This window comes from Medicago sativa, chromosome 1 (assembly GCF_051527215.1).
Source record: "Medicago sativa cultivar Bolivia chromosome 1, Bolivia_mono, whole genome shotgun sequence".
Taxonomy (NCBI): Eukaryota; Viridiplantae; Streptophyta; class Magnoliopsida; order Fabales; family Fabaceae; genus Medicago; species Medicago sativa.
Window position 1 is genome coordinate 14,677,466 of NC_140749.1, and position 19,216 is coordinate 14,696,681.

Consider the following 19,216-nt stretch of genomic DNA (forward strand, 5'->3'; position numbering starts at 1 on the left):
GAATCAACAATATCATAGAACAGATCTTGTTGCCTGAACAAGATGTTGCAAATAACACTTCTCATATATTCTATGGCGATTGAACCAACTATTCGGTATATGACAAGGCAGCTTTGGAGGTACCCTTTTGGGCACGGGTCCTCATTGCGGCTGAGTTGAAGCAGCTAGTGGGCTTCACTTTGTTCACCTGCTTCTTCTGCTTTCTCTCTGCCTTAGTGCTCTCTGATAGACTTGGATAGTGCTGCTCAAAGATTGATGTGATGACTTCATCATTGTCCTCTTCCTTAACTTCATCCCCCCAATATTTGGAGAGAATCTGCACACTTTTAATGGCTGCAGCAGAATGGAGAGAGGGTTTGGAGGCAGGAACCAAGTTTTGGTTTGAAGGGAGCTTGTCACTTGTTAAACTATCATAGCGGATAGTTACAGGCTGCAACATAGATGGAAGAGAGGTGGAACTGCTAGGCAAAGCCAAAGGGGTGAGAACTAGAGTATTAGCCCAATGTAATAGAGTAACCGGATCCACAACCTCTGAGGGCCTTTCTTCAACAGAAGTAGGTGCCTTGTCACGAGAGTTAGACACTATCTCAACAACCTCTAAAGGAGAGGCAATAGTAGCTTCAAAGACAACATTCTGCAAATCAGATGAGACATTTATGTTCTCCACATCCTTAGAGAAAGCTTCCCCCGGAACCTCAAAATTCCCCACCAAAGCCTCACCATCAGAAGCTGGTTCTAACTCATTCAAAATGCCAAAAGTGTTATCCAAAGCAATAGGATCAGTTTGATAAACCATTTCAGTTGAAACAAAATTATCAATAATAGGAGCCTCAATCTGAGATATAATGGCAACTTGAATGTTGTAAGAAAACACAATGTCACAAATTAGAGTAAAGATATAATGGCCAACTCAGTATACATACTGTTAAAATTGAAGTAGTGTAGAGTTGAATGTCTTGGAAGTAAAATATCTTTGTATCAATATAGTTTAATTTTTTATTTTTTTTAAATAAAAAATATTTGTACCCATTAGTTCTTTTGATTGAATTTTAAGTATCACCTTTGTTAGTCTCCATGTATTTTTTTACTCTAAAAACTGAAGGAGAAATTATTATTAATAACGGTGACAATAATATGACAATTTTATTTTTGCAAGTTGGATATTTATGTAGGTCTTGGTGTCATGGATAGAAGGACCACATGTGGTAAACATGAGAGAGAGAGAGAGAGAGAGAGAGAATTACGTGTGCCAATTACAACCATTATTGTATAAAAAAGGGGTAAGATTGTGATGAGTCTGTCTTTGTATGGGAGAGTATGATGTTGATCCAATGTTATTTATCATTCTATTAAATATTGGTTCCATTTTGTTAATAGAAAAATATAGCTGCTTCTTGTTGAAATTGCCTATCTACATGGGCTAAAATCTGCCTCTTGTGATGATCTTAAGCTTTAACCTGCTAAACCAATACATATATTAGTACCAGTCTTGATTCAATTATATTTATTATTTGCTACTGCTTTTCTAAATACAAACCAAGAAAAATACTTTTACTTTGGATTGGTTTTTCCACCATAAAATTTGAACATTTTCTAATTTTTTTTCTTTCTAAATTAAGGCCGTTTTGCTCCCATTTTATTGTTTGTTTCTTCTCTTCTGCAAATGGGGTAAGATTGTTTATTGTTTGTCACTTCTTAGTTGTCTCTCTATAAAAAAATCGTTTCTATTTTCTAATTTATACATTTTTCGTTAATTGCAGGATTATCCTTTACATTGACAAATCGTATTAAAGGAATTACAACAGTCAAAGAGAAAGTCACTCCTCTGTAATTAATAATAGGTTGTTTAAATCAAGCTATATAGCAAATTCCGAAACAATTTACCTCATTGGAGTTGATCCAAATGGTGTACCTATAATTGGTACTGCAGCAAACTTTTTTTTTTTAGAAGCTAAAATATTATACTAAAAACAAAGCAAAACCTATTCAGAGTACAAGATGTGCACATAAACATAATAGCTCTCATGAAGAGTCAAAATAAAATGAAAAAAGAAAGCTGCCAAAGAAAAGCATCAGGCCAATACAACTAAACGGATAGAGCCACCAAAGATTCAAGTCATAGTTAGTGTTTTTCTTCTTAGATTTAAATCACCACCAAACAAGAGTCTTCACTTGATCTAAAATCTGGGGTAAAGAATGTTCGTTATGACTAAACAGTCGGTTATTATGTTCTTTTCACAGAACTCAAGCGCAAACCAACCAAATAACCTAATGTCGGTTATTATTGACTCCTTACAACCCGAGATAAGATCGCTAAAGAGGGAAGCGCGCAAAGAAGTGATATTAGAAAGAACACTATGAATGCACAACCAATTAAATAAACCATACCACACACCCAAAAAAAATCTCAGTCAGAAAATATACGATGGTTGCTTTCTTCTTTTCCAATAAATGGTTTGTAGCTACAAATTATAAAGGATGAAAAGATTTATGCCCACAATTAGAAATGAGTCAAGTGACAACAAATAAGATATATTTCCTAAATAAAAAAAACAAATAAGATATATAGTTTAGAAGGATCAAAATATTTCACTAAAAATGTGAAATTTAAACGCTGAATGAAAATAAAAGACCAATAGCTAGTAATCATTATCATAAGTAGTTTGCTACTATAGTAAAGGATGTTCCATAGTTTCCTCAAGAAAACTAATTGAGCAGGTGACATCATCATCCGATAATGATTCATTAGAGCTAACTCCATTATCTTGAATAATTTCAGTTGGATATGGAGAAGGTTTTGGAGGAATTTTAATGTCTTTAATATCTACTTCAAGCATTTCTATTACTTTGTCCATCGAAGGACGGTCATTGGGCTTCAACTGTATACACCATAAAGCAACTATGAACATTTTCTTCACATTTTTCTTTTCCTCATCCGTAACTTCTCCCAATATTTCTATCTCCCTTTCTTCAACCAATTCATTGTAAATCCAATAGGGAAAGAAAATTTGGCTTGAATCATCTGCATTTGAGTTCAAATTTCTTCTCCTATTTGCTATTTCCATTAAGAGCATTCCAAAGCTATACACATCGGCTTTATAGGAAACTTTACCAATATTTTTGTAGAACAATTCTGGCGCCATGTAACCAATTGTTCCTCTAGCAGCAGTCATAGTTACAATGCTATTGTCAATAGGATAAAGTTTTGAAAGACCAAAATCTGAAACCTTGGCAATGAAGTCCTTGTCTAGAAGTATGTTATGGGGCTTGATATCAAAATGTAAAATTTGCATGTCACAACCCTGATGCAAATAAGCAATTCCACGTGCAACTGCAAGAGATATCTCGTACATTTGTTTATAAGTTAAGGAAATATGATCTTCTCTAGATGAAATATATTTATCTAGAGAGCCATTGGGCATGAAATCATAAACAAGAGCTCTTTTTGATCCCTCCACACAAAATCCAATAAGTCGCACCACATTGGTGTGATGTATTCTTCCTATTGTTGCTACTTCACTAATGAAATCTTGCCCATTTCCCTTACCCTTGTGTTTACCCAACATCTTTATGGCTACCAATGGCCCACTGCGTAGCTTTCCCTTATAAACCTTACCATAACCTCCTTCACCCAATTTGTCCTTAAAACCTCTAGTCATTTTCTTTATCTCTTTGTATGAATACCTGATTGGCATGAGGGAGTTCCCTTGAAGAAAATCTTCGATGTTTTCATACATTGATGTATGCCTTATTCGATATTTATGAATCAATTTTGCAAAGAAAACTACAAGACCAAACAAAAGTCTCACTAAAATGTACGGGGCCAAAACATATTTTCCAATGATTGTTCCTATGTCAATACCAAGTTTAGATTGAGAAATCCCCCTTGAACCATTGTATATTGTCGCACCAAATGCTTGCAAGAATCCTGCAATATTTCATATACGAATGCAATAATACTATAAATATTTAACAATACAAATATATAAGTAATGTTCAAATAACATTGTGAATTTGAAAATGTAGGAATATCTATTAGAGTAAAAAATTACCTCTGGCAATGCCATACATAATACCTGCGAGAAATTTTAAGTGAGTCAATTACCAAATGAAATAGATTGCTAGAAGAATACAAACTTACACACAAATGTAACTAGATAGTAACATTACTTATTATAGGTGTTAAATCTTTTTCTAATGACAAATTAAATTCATAGAAAAAGAGTATTGTATGTTGTCTAACTAATACAACAGGAAAGAAAAGGAACCAACTCCGGAAGCCAATAAAACTACACAACAATGCAAGCGTAGAAAATATTACAACCAATAGAAGAGAAAAAAAGGAAACAAGTGAAGCCTAATAAAAACAAAAAGATACAAACATAGTCTTATTAGAGAAAACTGCAAAGTTTTGCGACTTCCAAATCAAGTAGAAAACTGAGATTAAGCAGAACAATTTCGGTGGTATAGCCAAATCCCACCATAGCCACCTAGAAATCCTATACTAAAATCTCAGGAATAAATTGCAAATACGAAATAAATGTAATGATGAATCGTTAGTAGAACCGCAAAAGACAGATGTAGGTCTACTAACTTGTTGGATAATCCTGCAATGAAAAAGGTTTAAGGGGTCACAACCCTATCCAAAAACAATTCCCAGGAGCAGGAAACAACCTTGGATAGTCCTAACTCTTCCAAACCTTTGCCAAATTTCGAATCTCCTCATCTGGAAGTCACTCTAATCAAGTAGAGATTGATAGAGTGAAACATTTTCTGAACTCGATGCACACTGGCCAATGTAGTCATGCCCCCAAGACTAGCAGTAATTAATAAGGGAGAACAACACTCCCCCAGAGAAGGGTCGCCATGGAAGACAGTCAAGACACAAACCACTACTACAAAACAAGAATAGACTTATTCCAGTTGAGATCCCAAAGCCACATGTCTCATTCCTAATGACCCTAATTTCTGACAATTCAATCACACTGGTTTGATATAATTCGATCCCTAAGGGCGGCTACCAAGAGATATGAGAGGTTAACCAAGGAACCATGCTTAGTAACAATAACCTCCTGCCACAAGGTAGGGACTCTGGTATGAGGCCTCTATCTCCATTTTCCCAATAGATTCAGGTTAAAGAAACTCATGTTTCTCACCCCAAAACCTCCTTCAAGCATAAATTTATAAACTCACACCACCAAATCAAAGATATCTTCTTAGTAACTTTCAAATTACCCAAGAGAAACTGTGTTTTAAGTTGAGAAATAAGTTCTGAAACCTTGATAGACATCTTCATCAAAGAAAGGTAAATGTTTTGAGATATTATTTTGCATCAATTTGATCAAAACCATTTTGTGTCAGCTTGTTTAAGTTCCCTTTGGAGTAAATGTTTACTTGGATCTAAGATCTCCATTTTTCTTCAAGCCAAGCCTCCCGAACACATAATTAAAAAGTTTCCGGTCATAAACTTATTTGAAGCCCACCTTAAAAAATAAAACATTCATTAATAGAATTTTTAGCTAGCTCTATAATTTCATTCACCACTAGCACCCCACAAGTTAATTTCCTACCTTTGGTAAATGCATACTAATCAGAGGAGATTAGATGATTGATAATTACAGTCAACCTTCCTGTCAAAACCTTAGCCACTAGTTTGTACAAACACCAAATAAGAGCGATGGTCCTAAATTCTACTAGATGAATATGAAAATAGGACAGGAAAAGCATCCTTTAAGCAATTAGAATGACCAGGAAGGAAATATTATCCATTAAGACGATTTTATTGCGCTTTAGTGGAATGACGCCATATATATTTTGCAATTTGTGAGGAATCTATAAGCATAAAAGGAAGAAGAGGGAACTCTAACTCAACAAGAAGGAAAGACTGTAAGAAGTAGATTGGTTTAGAAACAATACTTACTATATAACTTAGAAAGAGAACAATTGTCCATGACTGTTTGTTTTAGTGTGTAGATTACATACATATAAATAAGAAAACCCAAAAATAGAGCCTGACTTGCTAACTATTTATTATAGTTACATAAGGACCTGGGACTTGGCAAATAATTCTATGAGTGCTAATTAAGTATCTGAATAAGCACAAAATTTATTATAGACTATCAGACAATTCAGTATTATTGATGATAAAGTAAGTTGTAACAAATAAACATTCACAGCATTGATGGAGGTCCTAAATTTAAAAGAAAGATAAAGAACTAAAGAAGTTAAAAGGACGAATTTCTACTTACCTTCGACAAACATTCGCAGCTTTGATGGAGGGCCTAAAGTTAAAATAAAGTAAGTTAGCGAACTTAGTGCTCAATATAAAAAATAAACAACTGTTTGTGCCGCTTTTTATCTTACAAATGTATTGAAACTTGTAAAAGTAGGCTAAAAATTTTTTGGATCTAAGAAATTAGAGACAGAAATGATGATTGAGTTAAAATAGAAAATTGAAAGTGCATTTAACACAGATAACAATGTTAATAAAAAAAGTAAAAAAAGAAAATGTGAAGTTGTTCTTACCACAACCAACATGAAATCCCATTGTGGTTATACAGTAATCACCATGATCGTCGCATTTAAGTCTCCCAGTGGTTTGTCTAAAAGAGCAAGATGGTTCTCCGCAAAGATCTTCACAAGGACCACTCATCCAAGCAACCTCAAATCCATCCACCAACATTCTATGAATTTCATTGTACGAAAACTTCTGATAGAAAATGTCCCGTTCATATTCACTATCAGTATTATCATAACCGAACAAAGATATCGCAGTAACAGCCTCCACATGACAGACATCATGTTTTAAGTTTCCAACCTTCAAATCTCCAGCAATGGTATAAAAATGGCCACCTTGGGAATTTGAATTGATGCAAGAATCTGCATCCGCATACGCTTGATCATCCCGTATAGGATTGCTGCAGTTCATGTAAACTACGTGCTTGAATAGTTGTAATGTTCCACCATCTATTCTGTCCTGGAAAGCTTGATATGGATCCTCGTGGTAATTATAATTGTAAGAACTTGTGAAATTTGATGAGGTTAGGAAATTCCAGGGAATTGAAGAGCAATCACCTTCTTTTATTCCAGGATCAACTAACCGAATTGTGTAGTTATTGTAGTTGATTGATTTTACATGGTATTTACCAAAAAACAGCTTTAACGTTGTGACGTTTTTTTCGCAGGATAACTCGTACCTTGGATCACCGCAGGTTGCGGGATCATTCTTAAGTCGGAAGGGATACTTTATGTTACTGATTTTGCCACATGAAGAAGGGGGACAAGTTTTATTGATATTACTATTTGTTGCATTACATGTTTGATGATGATGCAGTAGCATAACAACAACCATAATTTGGAGGAAACATAAGAATGAGTTTCCTCTGCACATGATTGATTGATGCTGGAAATTGGCTTTCAATTTAGAGTTGGGGGATATCATATGAAATGGGACATGTATGATGTATCTAAGGACAAGATTGTCTTTAACAGTGTTGAACTCTTTTAGCCATCGTTCTTGACTTTCATTGTTACAAGCATATAAAATTCTACTTTGTTGACCGGAAATCTATACTATATATAAATTTGGGCTGACTTTTTCTCCTTCCAATTATACCCTTAAGCAAATTTGATCAGAATGCAATTTGTTGGTGTCATTCAAAAAGATATTATATTTGTTATATTGTTGGTATCATTCATGAAAATAAGTATAATTTTTTAAAATATGAAAGTGCAAAATATCTAATATTTATACCTTAATTTTGATCTAAATCAAAATCAAAATAAAATTAATTTTAATTAAAATTTCATAAAAACTATTGTTCGTAATTTATACGCATTAGCGAGAGGATAGACGGACATGGAGTATTCGTGCCCGTCTTGATGCTAGTTATGATAATTAATGTTGGATTATTTTAATTATGGACTAACATGTTTAATTTTGTCCAATTTTCAAATTAGTTTTTTTGAAGAAATTTTCAAATTAGTTATAATTCAAATTATGGAACTTCATTGGGAGAAATACTTACCGAAGGGACAACCCAAATGTAAAAAGTTTGAGCACACTCAAACAAATGGTTTTTTTTTTTAAAAGAAAAATTGGTTTAATAACGTTGAATAATTTGACTAATTTATTTATCATTTAATCTTAGAAATCATTTGCGTCACATTGGGATTCCGTGCTTAAAACTTGTGGTTGATTTCTTTTACAGTTAAATTGGATTATGTTTTTAGATATGGTTTGTGTTGTTGATGTACTGCTAGTTCTCTTGTTGCTGCTATGTTTTGTTGATATTTGAGGGGAAGGTTTCAAGCTATAATGATGAAGATGGTGATGGGAATTGATTATTTTTGGTTGAATGAATTTCTGAAATTAGGCTTGGGAGGATGCAACACGATAAAAAGGATTTTTTTTGAAGGAAAAATGGTTTTTTATTAATAATAACATAAATTTTAATTAAGTTAATTATAATATTTATACTAATGACACCTGTGCCACTCAAAAAATACGGGGCCCACAATATGCCACATCAACATTCCGTTAGCCTAGTCATCAAAAATAGACGGCAAGGACCAATTGTATCAACGGAGCAAAAATGTAGGGATTTTAAAAACATTTATTAAATTGTAGGGACTATTCTTCAAAATCACGTAAAATGTATGGACCAAAAACATATTTAACCTTAAATTTAAATATGTGACGGGGTATTGCAAGTGGCGGGTAAGAAAGAGAGATCTTATTGTGATTGAGATTCAGCTAATATTGTTTATTCTAATTAAATGCATATACTAAGCAAGTGCCGTTAACACTCCTCCAAAAATATTAAGGACTGACAAAATTGTCGTTGTTTAGTTGTTGGAAAATTTGAATAGTCTTGCATTTTTTTCAACTTTTTATATATACATATACAATAAAAGTAAACAATGGTTCAATATAATATCTTTAGTCTCCTTATTTTTTTTCCTTAGATGACGTTGCAATGTACATGATGCTTGGACTTTGAACGTTTTACTATATATTTTCTTGCAGCATTATTTTCAACATTAAATGCATATTCTTTTCATTTCAGAGAGCTGGCTAATATATGAAATTATACAAGTTTGAATATAATTGTGATTCCCTTCAACATGTCATTAATAATATTTGCACTGATACTGCTGCTGCTAACGAACCTTGTAAATGGTCAGAACAATGATAACTCGTCCGTTGAATGCCCTTTTCGTCTATCTTGTTCGCGTAACAAGAATCAAATCATTGAGTTTCCAGCAGATCCAGTTCCAGTTAAACTCCTTGTTACAGACATAGATTGTCAATCTCAACAACTATACTTGTCTCACCCACAAAACTGTTTTTCTAGTATCTTTGTAACACACAATTTTTCACTATTTTATCCTTTTAGTCTTGCTTCATTATTTAATCTTCCTAGCAGCGTCAACAACATTACTTTCTTTAATTGCTCTTCAGTTGGACAACATCTCAGAAGCTGGGAACAAACAAAACCTGGCGCCCAAGACATGTTATCTTGTCCAATTTATGTTGCTGATTCATCCGAAAGTGTCATCGAATTGGACTTATTACGTTGCACCAGAATGTTTGATAAAGTTTTGCCAATAGATTCAAGTTATTATATTAGCAATAACTATCTCAAATTGAACTGGTCAGAACAAACTTTTAATAGACAATGTTTACAACCACACATTAAATCAAAGCACACATCCATTATTGCTGCAACAACAGGTGAATAGAATAGATTATATATGTAACTTCAATTCTATTTCTTTCCATTTATTATTTCAATTTTTTCTTTAATTTAATTTTTAATCTGCAGGGGCAATTGTTGGTTCAACTATTCTGGTTGTTTTGTTTGGTGTTTTCTTTCGAGTATACCTCTATCGTAGGACGAAAGGAGAAGATCAAACTAGACTTGAAAACTTTCTGAAGGATTATGAAGCGTCAAAGCCAACTAGATTTTCTTATGCCGATATCAACAGAATTACTGATCAATTCAAGGAAAAGCTAGGCGAAGGATCTCATGGAGCTGTCTACAAAGGTAAATTATCGAGTCAAATTATGGTTGCTGTGAAGATGCTTAGTAATACAGAGGGAGATGGGAAAGAGTTCATAAATGAAGTCGGAACTATGGGAAAAATCCATCATGTTAATGTTGTCCGGTTGCTTGGCTTTTGCGCTGATGGATTTTATCGTGCTTTGGTTTATGACTTTTTCCCTAATGGTTCGTTGCAAAATTTCATTTCTTCACCTGACAACACGGATGTTTTCCTTGGTTGGGACTTATTGCAACAAATTGCTCTAGGCATTGCCAATGGAATTGAGTATCTTCACCAGGGCTGTGATCATAGAATTCTTCACTTTGATATTAATCCGCACAATATCTTGTTAGATGACAATTTTACTCCAAAAATATCAGACTTTGGTTTAGCCAAGCTGTGCTCCAAAAATCAAAGTATTGTATCGATGACTGCGGCTAGAGGAACATTAGGATACATGGCACCTGAAGTTTTTTCTCGAAACTTTGGGAATGTCTCTTATAAATCTGATATATACAGCTATGGCATGTTGCTGCTGGAGATGGTCAGAGGAAGAAAGAATACTAAAATAGTCACAGATGAAGAAAATTTCCAAGTTTTGTATCCAGATTGGATCCACGGTTTGTTTGAAGGGGGAGATGTACATATCCCTATTGATGGAGATTTTAGAACTGCAAAGAAACTTGCAATTGTCGGACTTTGGTGCATTCAGTGGCACTCAGTGCATCGACCAGCCATGAAAACCGTGGTGCAGATGCTACAAGGAGAGTTAGACAAGTTAAATGTTCCCACCAATCCTTTCAATGATTCATCTTCAACTAACAGAACCGCAAATACAGCTACAGAATATTTCAATTCAGAACTAGATGTGATTCAAGAACTAGAATAGAATAGAATATAAAAGTATTATTGTTACTTGATATGGTTTGTTTAGTTTCATTTCTTTAAGTTTGTTTCTGTTTTGTTTCCATTTCATCCACATTAAATTTTGAGATTCCTCTTTTCTGATCAATAGCTATGGAAAAGCTGCAGAGTATATGTAGAAGCTAACAATGAGAGTATAGCTAGCAAAGAAATTGAATTAATATAGTGATAGCAGTTATGAGAGTAACAAAATACTTCTATTAAACTGTTTATCTGAATCTTTCATTGTTGCTGCACTGTTCTTGTACCAAAAACTCATGCACATTAAACTCATGTCCATTGAACCAAGCACTTCTGTCTATCATTTCTGTTCCACTACAGTTACTATTTTATTATAGTAGAATAGTAGATGTGTTTCCTCTTTTTTCCTACGTGTTCGGAATTTTGAATCTAATAAAACACAAGAACATGCATCCTGCTATTCTGTTATTGCAATTTAAACGTACTTGCGATGGTTGAGAGTTATCAATTGCGTTTCAATTTGCTTATAAGGCGCCAGTTCCAACCACATCAAAATTACAAATAAAGAAGACAGAGCATGTTCTCAACTGTCACAATCACAACAAAATTTCCATTTTTTTGCTACTATTGATTATTCCATGGGTTCGTCTAAACCGCTGCAAAATTACTTGCGGGTGGTTGGAACATTTTTAAACTAAAATTATGAATGAAACTATTAAATAAGTTATACCGAAGTCTCACTCTTTCATAACAAGGGAAAACTCATGCTTTTAATTAGGCTTGTTTGAATAAATGAGTCAAACTTGAGCAATTCATTTTTTCACATGGAACAAGATGGAATAGAGGAAATGGTTCCAGAATGAATCACAACTTGTGAATTTCACAAGCACTGTAAATGTAAAATATACTAATCACATGAAAGAATGAAATCAAGAAGATAGTGTTTTAGTGTGTTTTCTCTTCATTCATCAGAAGGAGAATTAATTCCTTCTCATGAAAAAAAGGATCCATTTCTCTCATTCTTAAGGTTATTGTGGAAGACTGGTGATTTTGTTAACCATTTTACTAAAAGGTATGGAGATTGGGATCGTAATAGTCGTTGTTCTGATTTTAATATTTTTTTCTTTTAACTTTAAGATTACCATAGCATAATAATAAAATTATGTGGATATTGTGTGAATTTTTTTTTTGTCCCTGGTTTTATTTATTAATTTAAGTGATAGATCACATATTATGTATTTTACTATTTATGGTTCAATTTGTTGCTTATATAATCTCTAGAAATGGATTACTGGTTTTATAAGTTGCGATTCTAGAGGAAGGTTAAACAAAGTGAAAATATTCCTTTATTTCGTGCATATTTGGGTATATACTATAATTTTGTTCAAGCTTCAAAATCTCTTTTATGTGTTTGGATTATTTTAGTTAGGATATGACTTTATAGAACTGTTATTGGGGGTGTAGCTCTTGAGCTGGCCTTAAAATAGGGAGTGTGTGGAGGATGGTGTCGCGAGGTCCCTAATGGGGTGATATACTTGCAGGCACTTTGAAACTTAAGGCAGTGTGATGAAATCTTATCATATAGTGATATTGTTGAGATGATTGGCGGAAAAGTCAATTGAGGGTGTTTCCTGAATGTGTGGATGTCGCGGTGATACGCAAATCCCCGATTGATCAAATGTTTGTATGTGGAGCTTTCGGGAGATTCTGCATGGCGTATTGGACTTGCGACGAATAGGCCTAGTTTGGATCGTCGTTGACGCAGTCGGCTTAGTTAAGGATAGAGTAGTTTTGAAAATAGTTGCTGTTTTAAAGCATGTAGCTTTGTTTATATTATGTGACAGATGTTGAATCATTTAAAGTTCATTGTTTTGGCTAAGACATGTTCTGTGTTCGTTGTAAATGTGTAACTTTGATCGTTTTTTTTTTGAAAGGGTGTAACTTTGATCGTTGTTTGCTTGGTATAGTGAACTACAAGCACTGTAAATGTAATATACTAATCACATGAAAGAATAAAATCACATAGCATATTGCATAGTCTATTTTGTTCATTTTTCTGGAGAATCAATTCCTTCCCTTGATGAAAGGAACCATTTATCTCATTCCATGGCTATTTTGGAAGAGTAATGATTTTGCTGCCATTTTACCGCAATGGGGTGACTTCCTTGATTACATTCTTAGGGTTGACATAAAAGCAAGGTCCAAAATAATTAGAAGAAACCAAATGAGTGATCCTGCATTTCAAGAATCATATTTTACTATTTTATAGTTTGGCCAGTATTGCACATTTCAAGAATCAAATGAGAAACCTGAAATGTTTCTAGCCTCTGTAAGAAATGGGAAGAGTAAGTGAAAATAACCCAAATTTCTCTCTATCTATCAGCTAACCCTTTCATGTAGGAATTCAATTTTATTTTCTTGACATTTTTTAACTTTGGGGCTTTCAATCTTGCAACTCACATAACAGAAAAATACACACACTTTCGAAGTCAGAAATCTCCCGAAAACATATCTTCAAAACTCATACCTTGTTGTGAGAAAGGAACTTTCCATGTTTCTACTCGGTTGAATATATTGCACGATTCAAATTCACAACTCGAAACTTTTTTTTTTTTAATTACCCTTCCAACTTCAAAAATTTCTCTTTAACACCCCCGAAATATCAAAATACTCAAAACGGTAGTAAACTGTTGTTTGCACTCAACGACAGTTATCTGTCGTTGGGGGTATTTTGGTATTTTCGGGGTGATAAAGAGCAATTTTTGAAGTTAGAAGATCAATTTTCTATTTTTTTTCTTAAATGGTTAGAGCCCAACTAAACACATAGTGGCAAGAAAACCTTCAATATCAAACGGGAATGTTGTTGTTTTGACATCCATTGTTTCTTTAAAACATATGAAAATGACCATATATAAGACTAGATAGATATCATATTCCTAGAATATAATTCACTTTAAAGATGCCTTGGTGGTGAAATGGTAGACACGCGAGACTCAGAATCTCGTGCTAAATAGCGTGGAGGTTTGAGTCCTCTTCAAGGCATAATATTGAGATCTCTTATTGAACCGCTGGGGTGTTTTTGGTCATTTCCATGTGTTTCTAAGAAACAATGGATGTCAAAACAAAAAATTCCATCAAACGGACTCAGAATTGGATCCCTTGTAGTGTTGTACACTAGCTGAAATGCAAGCATGACAAGTTGGAAAATTGCTACTTACCCCGATTGGATTTTTCACAACCACTTCCAAATATTCCTTCACCTGGAGTTACGAACCGTTAGGTACGGTCCAAATCACTTTTTAAATCGATTACACGATTAATCGATCTAAAAAGTCTTACCTCAAGTTTGTAGCAATGAAGCGTTTAGTTAGGCCTCTAAACAGGAGGTAGAACATTTTAGAACGATTAGTCGTTTAACCGATTTAAATGGTTCATAACTCCAAATGGGGGTATTTTTGAAAGTTTGAGATGTTTATGTGCAATCCAAACTGCCTAAAGTGCAATTTTTGTCGTGTGGTTGATGTTGTTCTGCATGTCCAATGTCTACTTATTATGGGTTCTTTTGTCTTAGATTTCATCTTCCAAAACTCAATTGTACAACTTTCTCTTCATTTTCTTCGCAACTTTTTCCTAATTTAAAAGATAATCTTCGATATTGATTCTTGATATATTTTGTATTCAAGGTTGGTAACACCTAATTTTCCTGTGCTTTCTTTATTATAGGATATATGTTCGGTTTGAGTAAAAAGGCACGTACATAAAAATAAATGGTAACGGTAGTAATTTGTACATAAGTAAACTGAGTTTACATGTACATATTTAAACTGAGTTTACATGTACATATTTAAATGCAGTTTGCGTTAACCTTATTTTTAAGTGATGTAGCTATTTTTAAATTTAAACTACATTAAACTTTAGTTAACAATTGTATATACCTAAACTAAGTTTATGTGTACATACATAAACTTAATTTACGTAAGCAAGAGGTTAACAATTTGTACATGCTTAAATTAAGTTTAAGTGTACATACCTAAACTTAATTTGCGTTAACCTTATCTTAAATTTTAACAGTACGTAAATTTAAATTACATTAACTTGGGATTAACACTTAAACCTAGTTAACACACCATAGAAGAACTACTTCTCTATAGAAGTCAAATGACATGGAACAAAGACAAAATAGAAACCCAAAATCATTGAAAAATTGGAAAATAGAAGAAATCGAGTTACCTACATGCATTAGAGTATGGGTAGGATATGTTATGATCTAATTCTTTAATCTTTTATTGAGATGGGTTGCACATCCATGATTATTTATGGATGAGAGGTGGTGAAAGTTTAGAGTGCCGTTTATAGTGCGACAATGAAAAAGAGAGTTTTGAGAAATTTTATATGAAAAAGACAATTTTGGTATTAACTTAAAATAATATTTTATGAAAATTTAGGTGTAACCAAAAATATAAAAATATATGAGGTGTAATTAAATTAAACATAGAGATCCAAGAGCATGAAGTATTCATATTACTATTCTCATTTGGTCAACAAAAGGCATAATAGTTTCAATTATCTAATAGATCTACCACCTTTATTTTGCTGACAAAATAAATTGATAGATTGAGTAGAACATGCAAAAGCTGGTCATCACTGATCCGAAACACGTAAACAGTGTTTTTGAAAATTGTACATTGACATTGTGTCATCCATTCACGGTTCAACCACACAATTCGTTGAACCTCTTCAGCTGATTTATTGACTCGTTCACAATTCACATGTGTTACTATTTTTTATTTTTTTTAAAATAAGCTGCTAGATTCAATCCTCTAACTAAGAGTATGCAAAGAATGCAAGCCAATCACTATGACATCGTCAAAATAACTTATTGCCAACGTCAATATCTATAAATCAACTTCTAGTAATTTACCAACCTACAATTTATATTTATCTTTAGCTTGTACTTCAGAAACCAAAATTTTTTTAATTGGTCAATTGAGAAGCCAAATTTTAATCATAGATATTTATTACTATATAGTCTCCCTCTTTCCTAAATTATATGTCACATTTTAAAAAAAAAAATTGTCCCAAATTTTTATTTTTTGAAAAGATTAAAATGATATATACAACTAACATCAGACAATCTTCCGAGCACAAGATGTGCCGGAAAAGAGAGCTAAAATATACATCAAGTGTTCAACAGTATCAAACAAACATTAGCCAATACCCAAACATAAAAAAAGGTTTTGTCATCAATTATGAAACTGATGAGGAAAAACAACAAAGTTGGCTTTAAACCGCCAAAAGGAAAGAAGCTTTATATTCTCCAAAAGCTTTATATTTCACAAAAAAACCTATCATTTCTTTCCTTCCAAATCACCCAAGAACTAGCAAACCTGATCATAAATATGAAAGAACACCTTGGTTTTGCACAACCTGAAGAGGTGCCAAATTGAAGAAAATGTTCTACAAGGGTAGATGGATCCGCTGAATGGACACCTAAACAATATCTAACAAGTTGCCAAATCTGACCAAAAATACTACATGCCAAAAATAAACGATTCTTTGATTCCTGCAAGCCTCAACCACTAACATACAACTGAGACTCCTGAGGAACTATCCCTCTTCGAAATAAATTCACCTTAGTTGGTAATCTGTTCCGCAAAAGCCGCCAAGCAAACACTGAAACCTTCAATGGGACATCCTTCCTCCATAAGAGATCCGCGGAAACATAATTATGGGGGGGAGTATTATCAGTGAGAATGTGATATGCCCCACTGACAGAATACCCACCAACTAGATCAGGGACACACACCCACACATCATGAATATCAACCTGCAGCACAACAGTCAACAATAAAATCCTACACTCCTCTACCATCTCTTCCTTCCTCGCCCATAATCTCCTTCTCCATTTCCAAGCCTCCCCTACCTCATCCCACCCCATAGCAAACATTTCCTCTACAATCGGCAATTTATTTTCTGATAAATCAACCACCTGTCCAACCAAAATAAAGTAGTAGCACTGTTCCCAACCTTAAGACGTAAATTGTCGGGGAACCAGCTACCCACCGCCGAACCAACACCATCACAGATATGTCATTTTACAATATCAATATAACATTAATGTTACTTTTCCTTATTTATTACTCTTTCTTCTATCAATTCTTTTATTTATCTTTCCCATATAATTTATTATGGATAAGTTTTGCAAAACAACTCATAATATCTCTCTTTCCTACACAAAATTAATCACATTTCTTAATACATGTGAAATGTTCAAAATGTCATATAATTTAGGACTCTTTTAGATGTATGTTATACTATACTTCCTCCGTCCGAAATTGTAAGCAAAAAAATAAAATAAAATCACTTATTAAGAAAACTAAAATATAAGAATTTGGAGTATAGTTTTTTGTGTTTTCTTTGGAATAAGTTTTATAGGAAGATGTAAAAACAATTTTCATTGGCTATTGGTTATGGAGAAAATGGAAGAGAGAGAAAATTGAATGTAATTTGAATTTAATTTCATGAAAATAAACAAAAGTTTTTCTTGGAAAACAAGATTAAATAGTATAAAAGTTTGTATTTTTTGCTTACATTTTGGGACAAAGAAAGCGAGTTTTTTCTGTTTACATTTTGGATCGGAGGGAGAATGCAATTAAAATTAATGTTCAACTTTTAAGAAAACTAAAATGTTATATATACTTATAAAATAAAAAATATATTTAATAAAATATGTACTTTCATGTATAAAATTCATATATGATGGAGATTTTTTAATTTATTTTTACATTTTCTAATGTATAGACAAAGCCAATAGTCATTTGATTCAACTATTTTCTAATGTATAGACCAAGCCAATAGTCATTTGATTCAACTAGTGACTCAATGATTTGACGATAAGTGATCTAGTGTCTTGGCCAAATTGTGTTATTTTTTTTTTTAAACATTGCATGTAGATAAATCAATAAGTTAAATGGTGTTAACCCTCTGATTTGCTTAAGAAAGGGTTATAGCAATTTGAAGTTTGATCAAGAGATTGAAAAAGTTTGATCAACAATTGTTTTACCAAAAATTGAACTTGAATCTCTTGAACTATTAATCCTAAAGAAAACTCATTAATTGCTTGAGTTCAATCATTTGACTAATATGATAATTTATTCAGTCTGGACAAACATAATTCAAAAATAAAATTAATCTATAAAACCATGGTAAAGAATATCTCTATTCTCATTGCCTTGGTGAAAATGAAGTCAATAGTAACCATATTTATCAAATCAAACGACAAGAATAAAGGATGACTCCCCTTTAAATGTAATCTCCTCCGTCTCACATAGAATTTCCGTCCCGTTTCACTTGCTTTCTTGCGCCACCATCCATATGGACCTTTTCCATTTCTATCACATGAGTTTGGGAACATAACTCAAACCCTTGTTTTTCTTTTTCACACTTCATATCCTAGGCCCATCATTCAAATATATTTAAATAAATGATATAATGTTTTGAATTAATTTGCTTTTTACGAAAATAACATGCTTATATCATTTCATTTATGATAATATGGTATATATATCATAATATGCTAATCAAGTTAATTATTTATTTATTTTGTCAAAAAGTTAGTTATTTATGTAATTGCTTGAAAATAATCTAAAAATTATTGGAATCTAAGTGTAAGCGGTAGTTTCACATAGACTATGAAAATATATGAGAAAACTGATTCATCCGTTTAAAAAGAAAGTTATTCATATATCTAACGTCTTAAGATTTTAAATGCAGACTCCCCTAACATATTTATCTTTTAAAAGTGAACTAAATTGAGTTTTGTCACAACCACAGTATACCAATCTTCAACCTATTGATTTGTAGAACCATGCTTCCGATTTCCCTCCATACATAAGATTATCTAAAACTATATGAAGCAATATCATGTCACATTCTGGTCAATCCCAAATCTCATCCATAATGTAATTATAAAAGCTTTAAATACGTAGAGTAGTGGTATACCTAAATTTGCATCTCATGGTCATCAAATACCTAAAATTCAACTCTACAATTGCATGGAAGATTCCTACGAATATAAAATATGACGGACTGTATTATTTCCAAATATTTATTTGCATTCTTAATTCACGAGTTCACGTATTGCACCTGGTATGTATTTTTCCTCGTTGTTTCTTAATTAAAGTGTCATATAAATGTTCATATTACTGTGCATCAAACTAGTTTAATTTTACTTCGTTTTAGGGGGAACTAGTTTTATTTTATGTTCTGTAGCATTCAATTTTAT

General features: G+C 32.9%; 3 protein-coding genes across 3 annotated transcripts; 1 reads left to right on the forward strand and 2 right to left on the reverse strand.

The window, feature by feature from the left end:
• Positions 1–2,410: 2,410 nt before the first annotated feature.
• On the reverse strand, positions 2,411–7,468 carry LOC146952960 (rust resistance kinase Lr10-like). Its single transcript, XM_085707282.1, has 4 exons — positions 6,526–7,468; positions 6,249–6,281; positions 4,053–4,076; positions 2,411–3,928 (listed from the first exon to the last, which is right to left on the reverse strand). The coding sequence occupies exons 1-4, from the start codon at positions 7,439–7,441 to the stop codon at positions 2,670–2,672; spliced, it is 2,232 nt and encodes a 743-aa protein (XP_085563408.1). The 5' UTR covers positions 7,442–7,468; the 3' UTR covers positions 2,411–2,669.
• A 1,546-nt stretch (positions 7,469–9,014) lies between these two features.
• On the forward strand, positions 9,015–11,262 carry LOC146952961 (rust resistance kinase Lr10-like). The gene is made up of 2 exons (XM_085707306.1): positions 9,015–9,736; positions 9,828–11,262. The coding sequence occupies exons 1-2, from the start codon at positions 9,127–9,129 to the stop codon at positions 10,934–10,936; spliced, it is 1,719 nt and encodes a 572-aa protein (XP_085563432.1). The 5' UTR covers positions 9,015–9,126; the 3' UTR covers positions 10,937–11,262.
• Positions 11,263–16,504: 5,242 nt separating this feature from the next.
• LOC146952962 (uncharacterized) lies at positions 16,505–16,870 on the reverse strand. Its single transcript, XM_085740623.1, has one exon. The coding sequence runs from the start codon at positions 16,868–16,870 to the stop codon at positions 16,505–16,507; it is 366 nt and encodes a 121-aa protein (XP_085596749.1).
• Between the last annotated feature and the right edge of the window lie 2,346 nt (positions 16,871–19,216).

What these genes read in the sequence shown, in the direction of transcription:
- LOC146952960 (XM_085707282.1), bottom strand. Translation starts at nt 7,441, where the DNA reads ATGATATCCCCCAACTCTAAATTGAAAGCCAATTTCCAGCATCAATCA. An exon ending in GCTGCGAATGTTTGTCGAAG is followed by an intron (nt 4,077 to 6,248) that starts GTAAGTAGAAAT and finishes AATTTCTCGCAG; the next exon opens with GTATTATGTATGGCATTGCC. An exon ending in TATGTATGGCATTGCCAGAG is followed by an intron (nt 3,929 to 4,052) that starts GTAATTTTTTAC and finishes GAAATATTGCAG; the next exon opens with GATTCTTGCAAGCATTTGGT.
- LOC146952961 (XM_085707306.1), top strand. Translation starts at nt 9,127, where the DNA reads ATGTCATTAATAATATTTGCACTGATACTGCTGCTGCTAACGAACCTT. An exon ending in CATTATTGCTGCAACAACAG is followed by an intron (nt 9,737 to 9,827) that starts GTGAATAGAATA and finishes TTTAATCTGCAG; the next exon opens with GGGCAATTGTTGGTTCAACT.
- LOC146952962 (XM_085740623.1), bottom strand. Translation starts at nt 16,870, where the DNA reads ATGGGGTGGGATGAGGTAGGGGAGGCTTGGAAATGGAGAAGGAGATTA.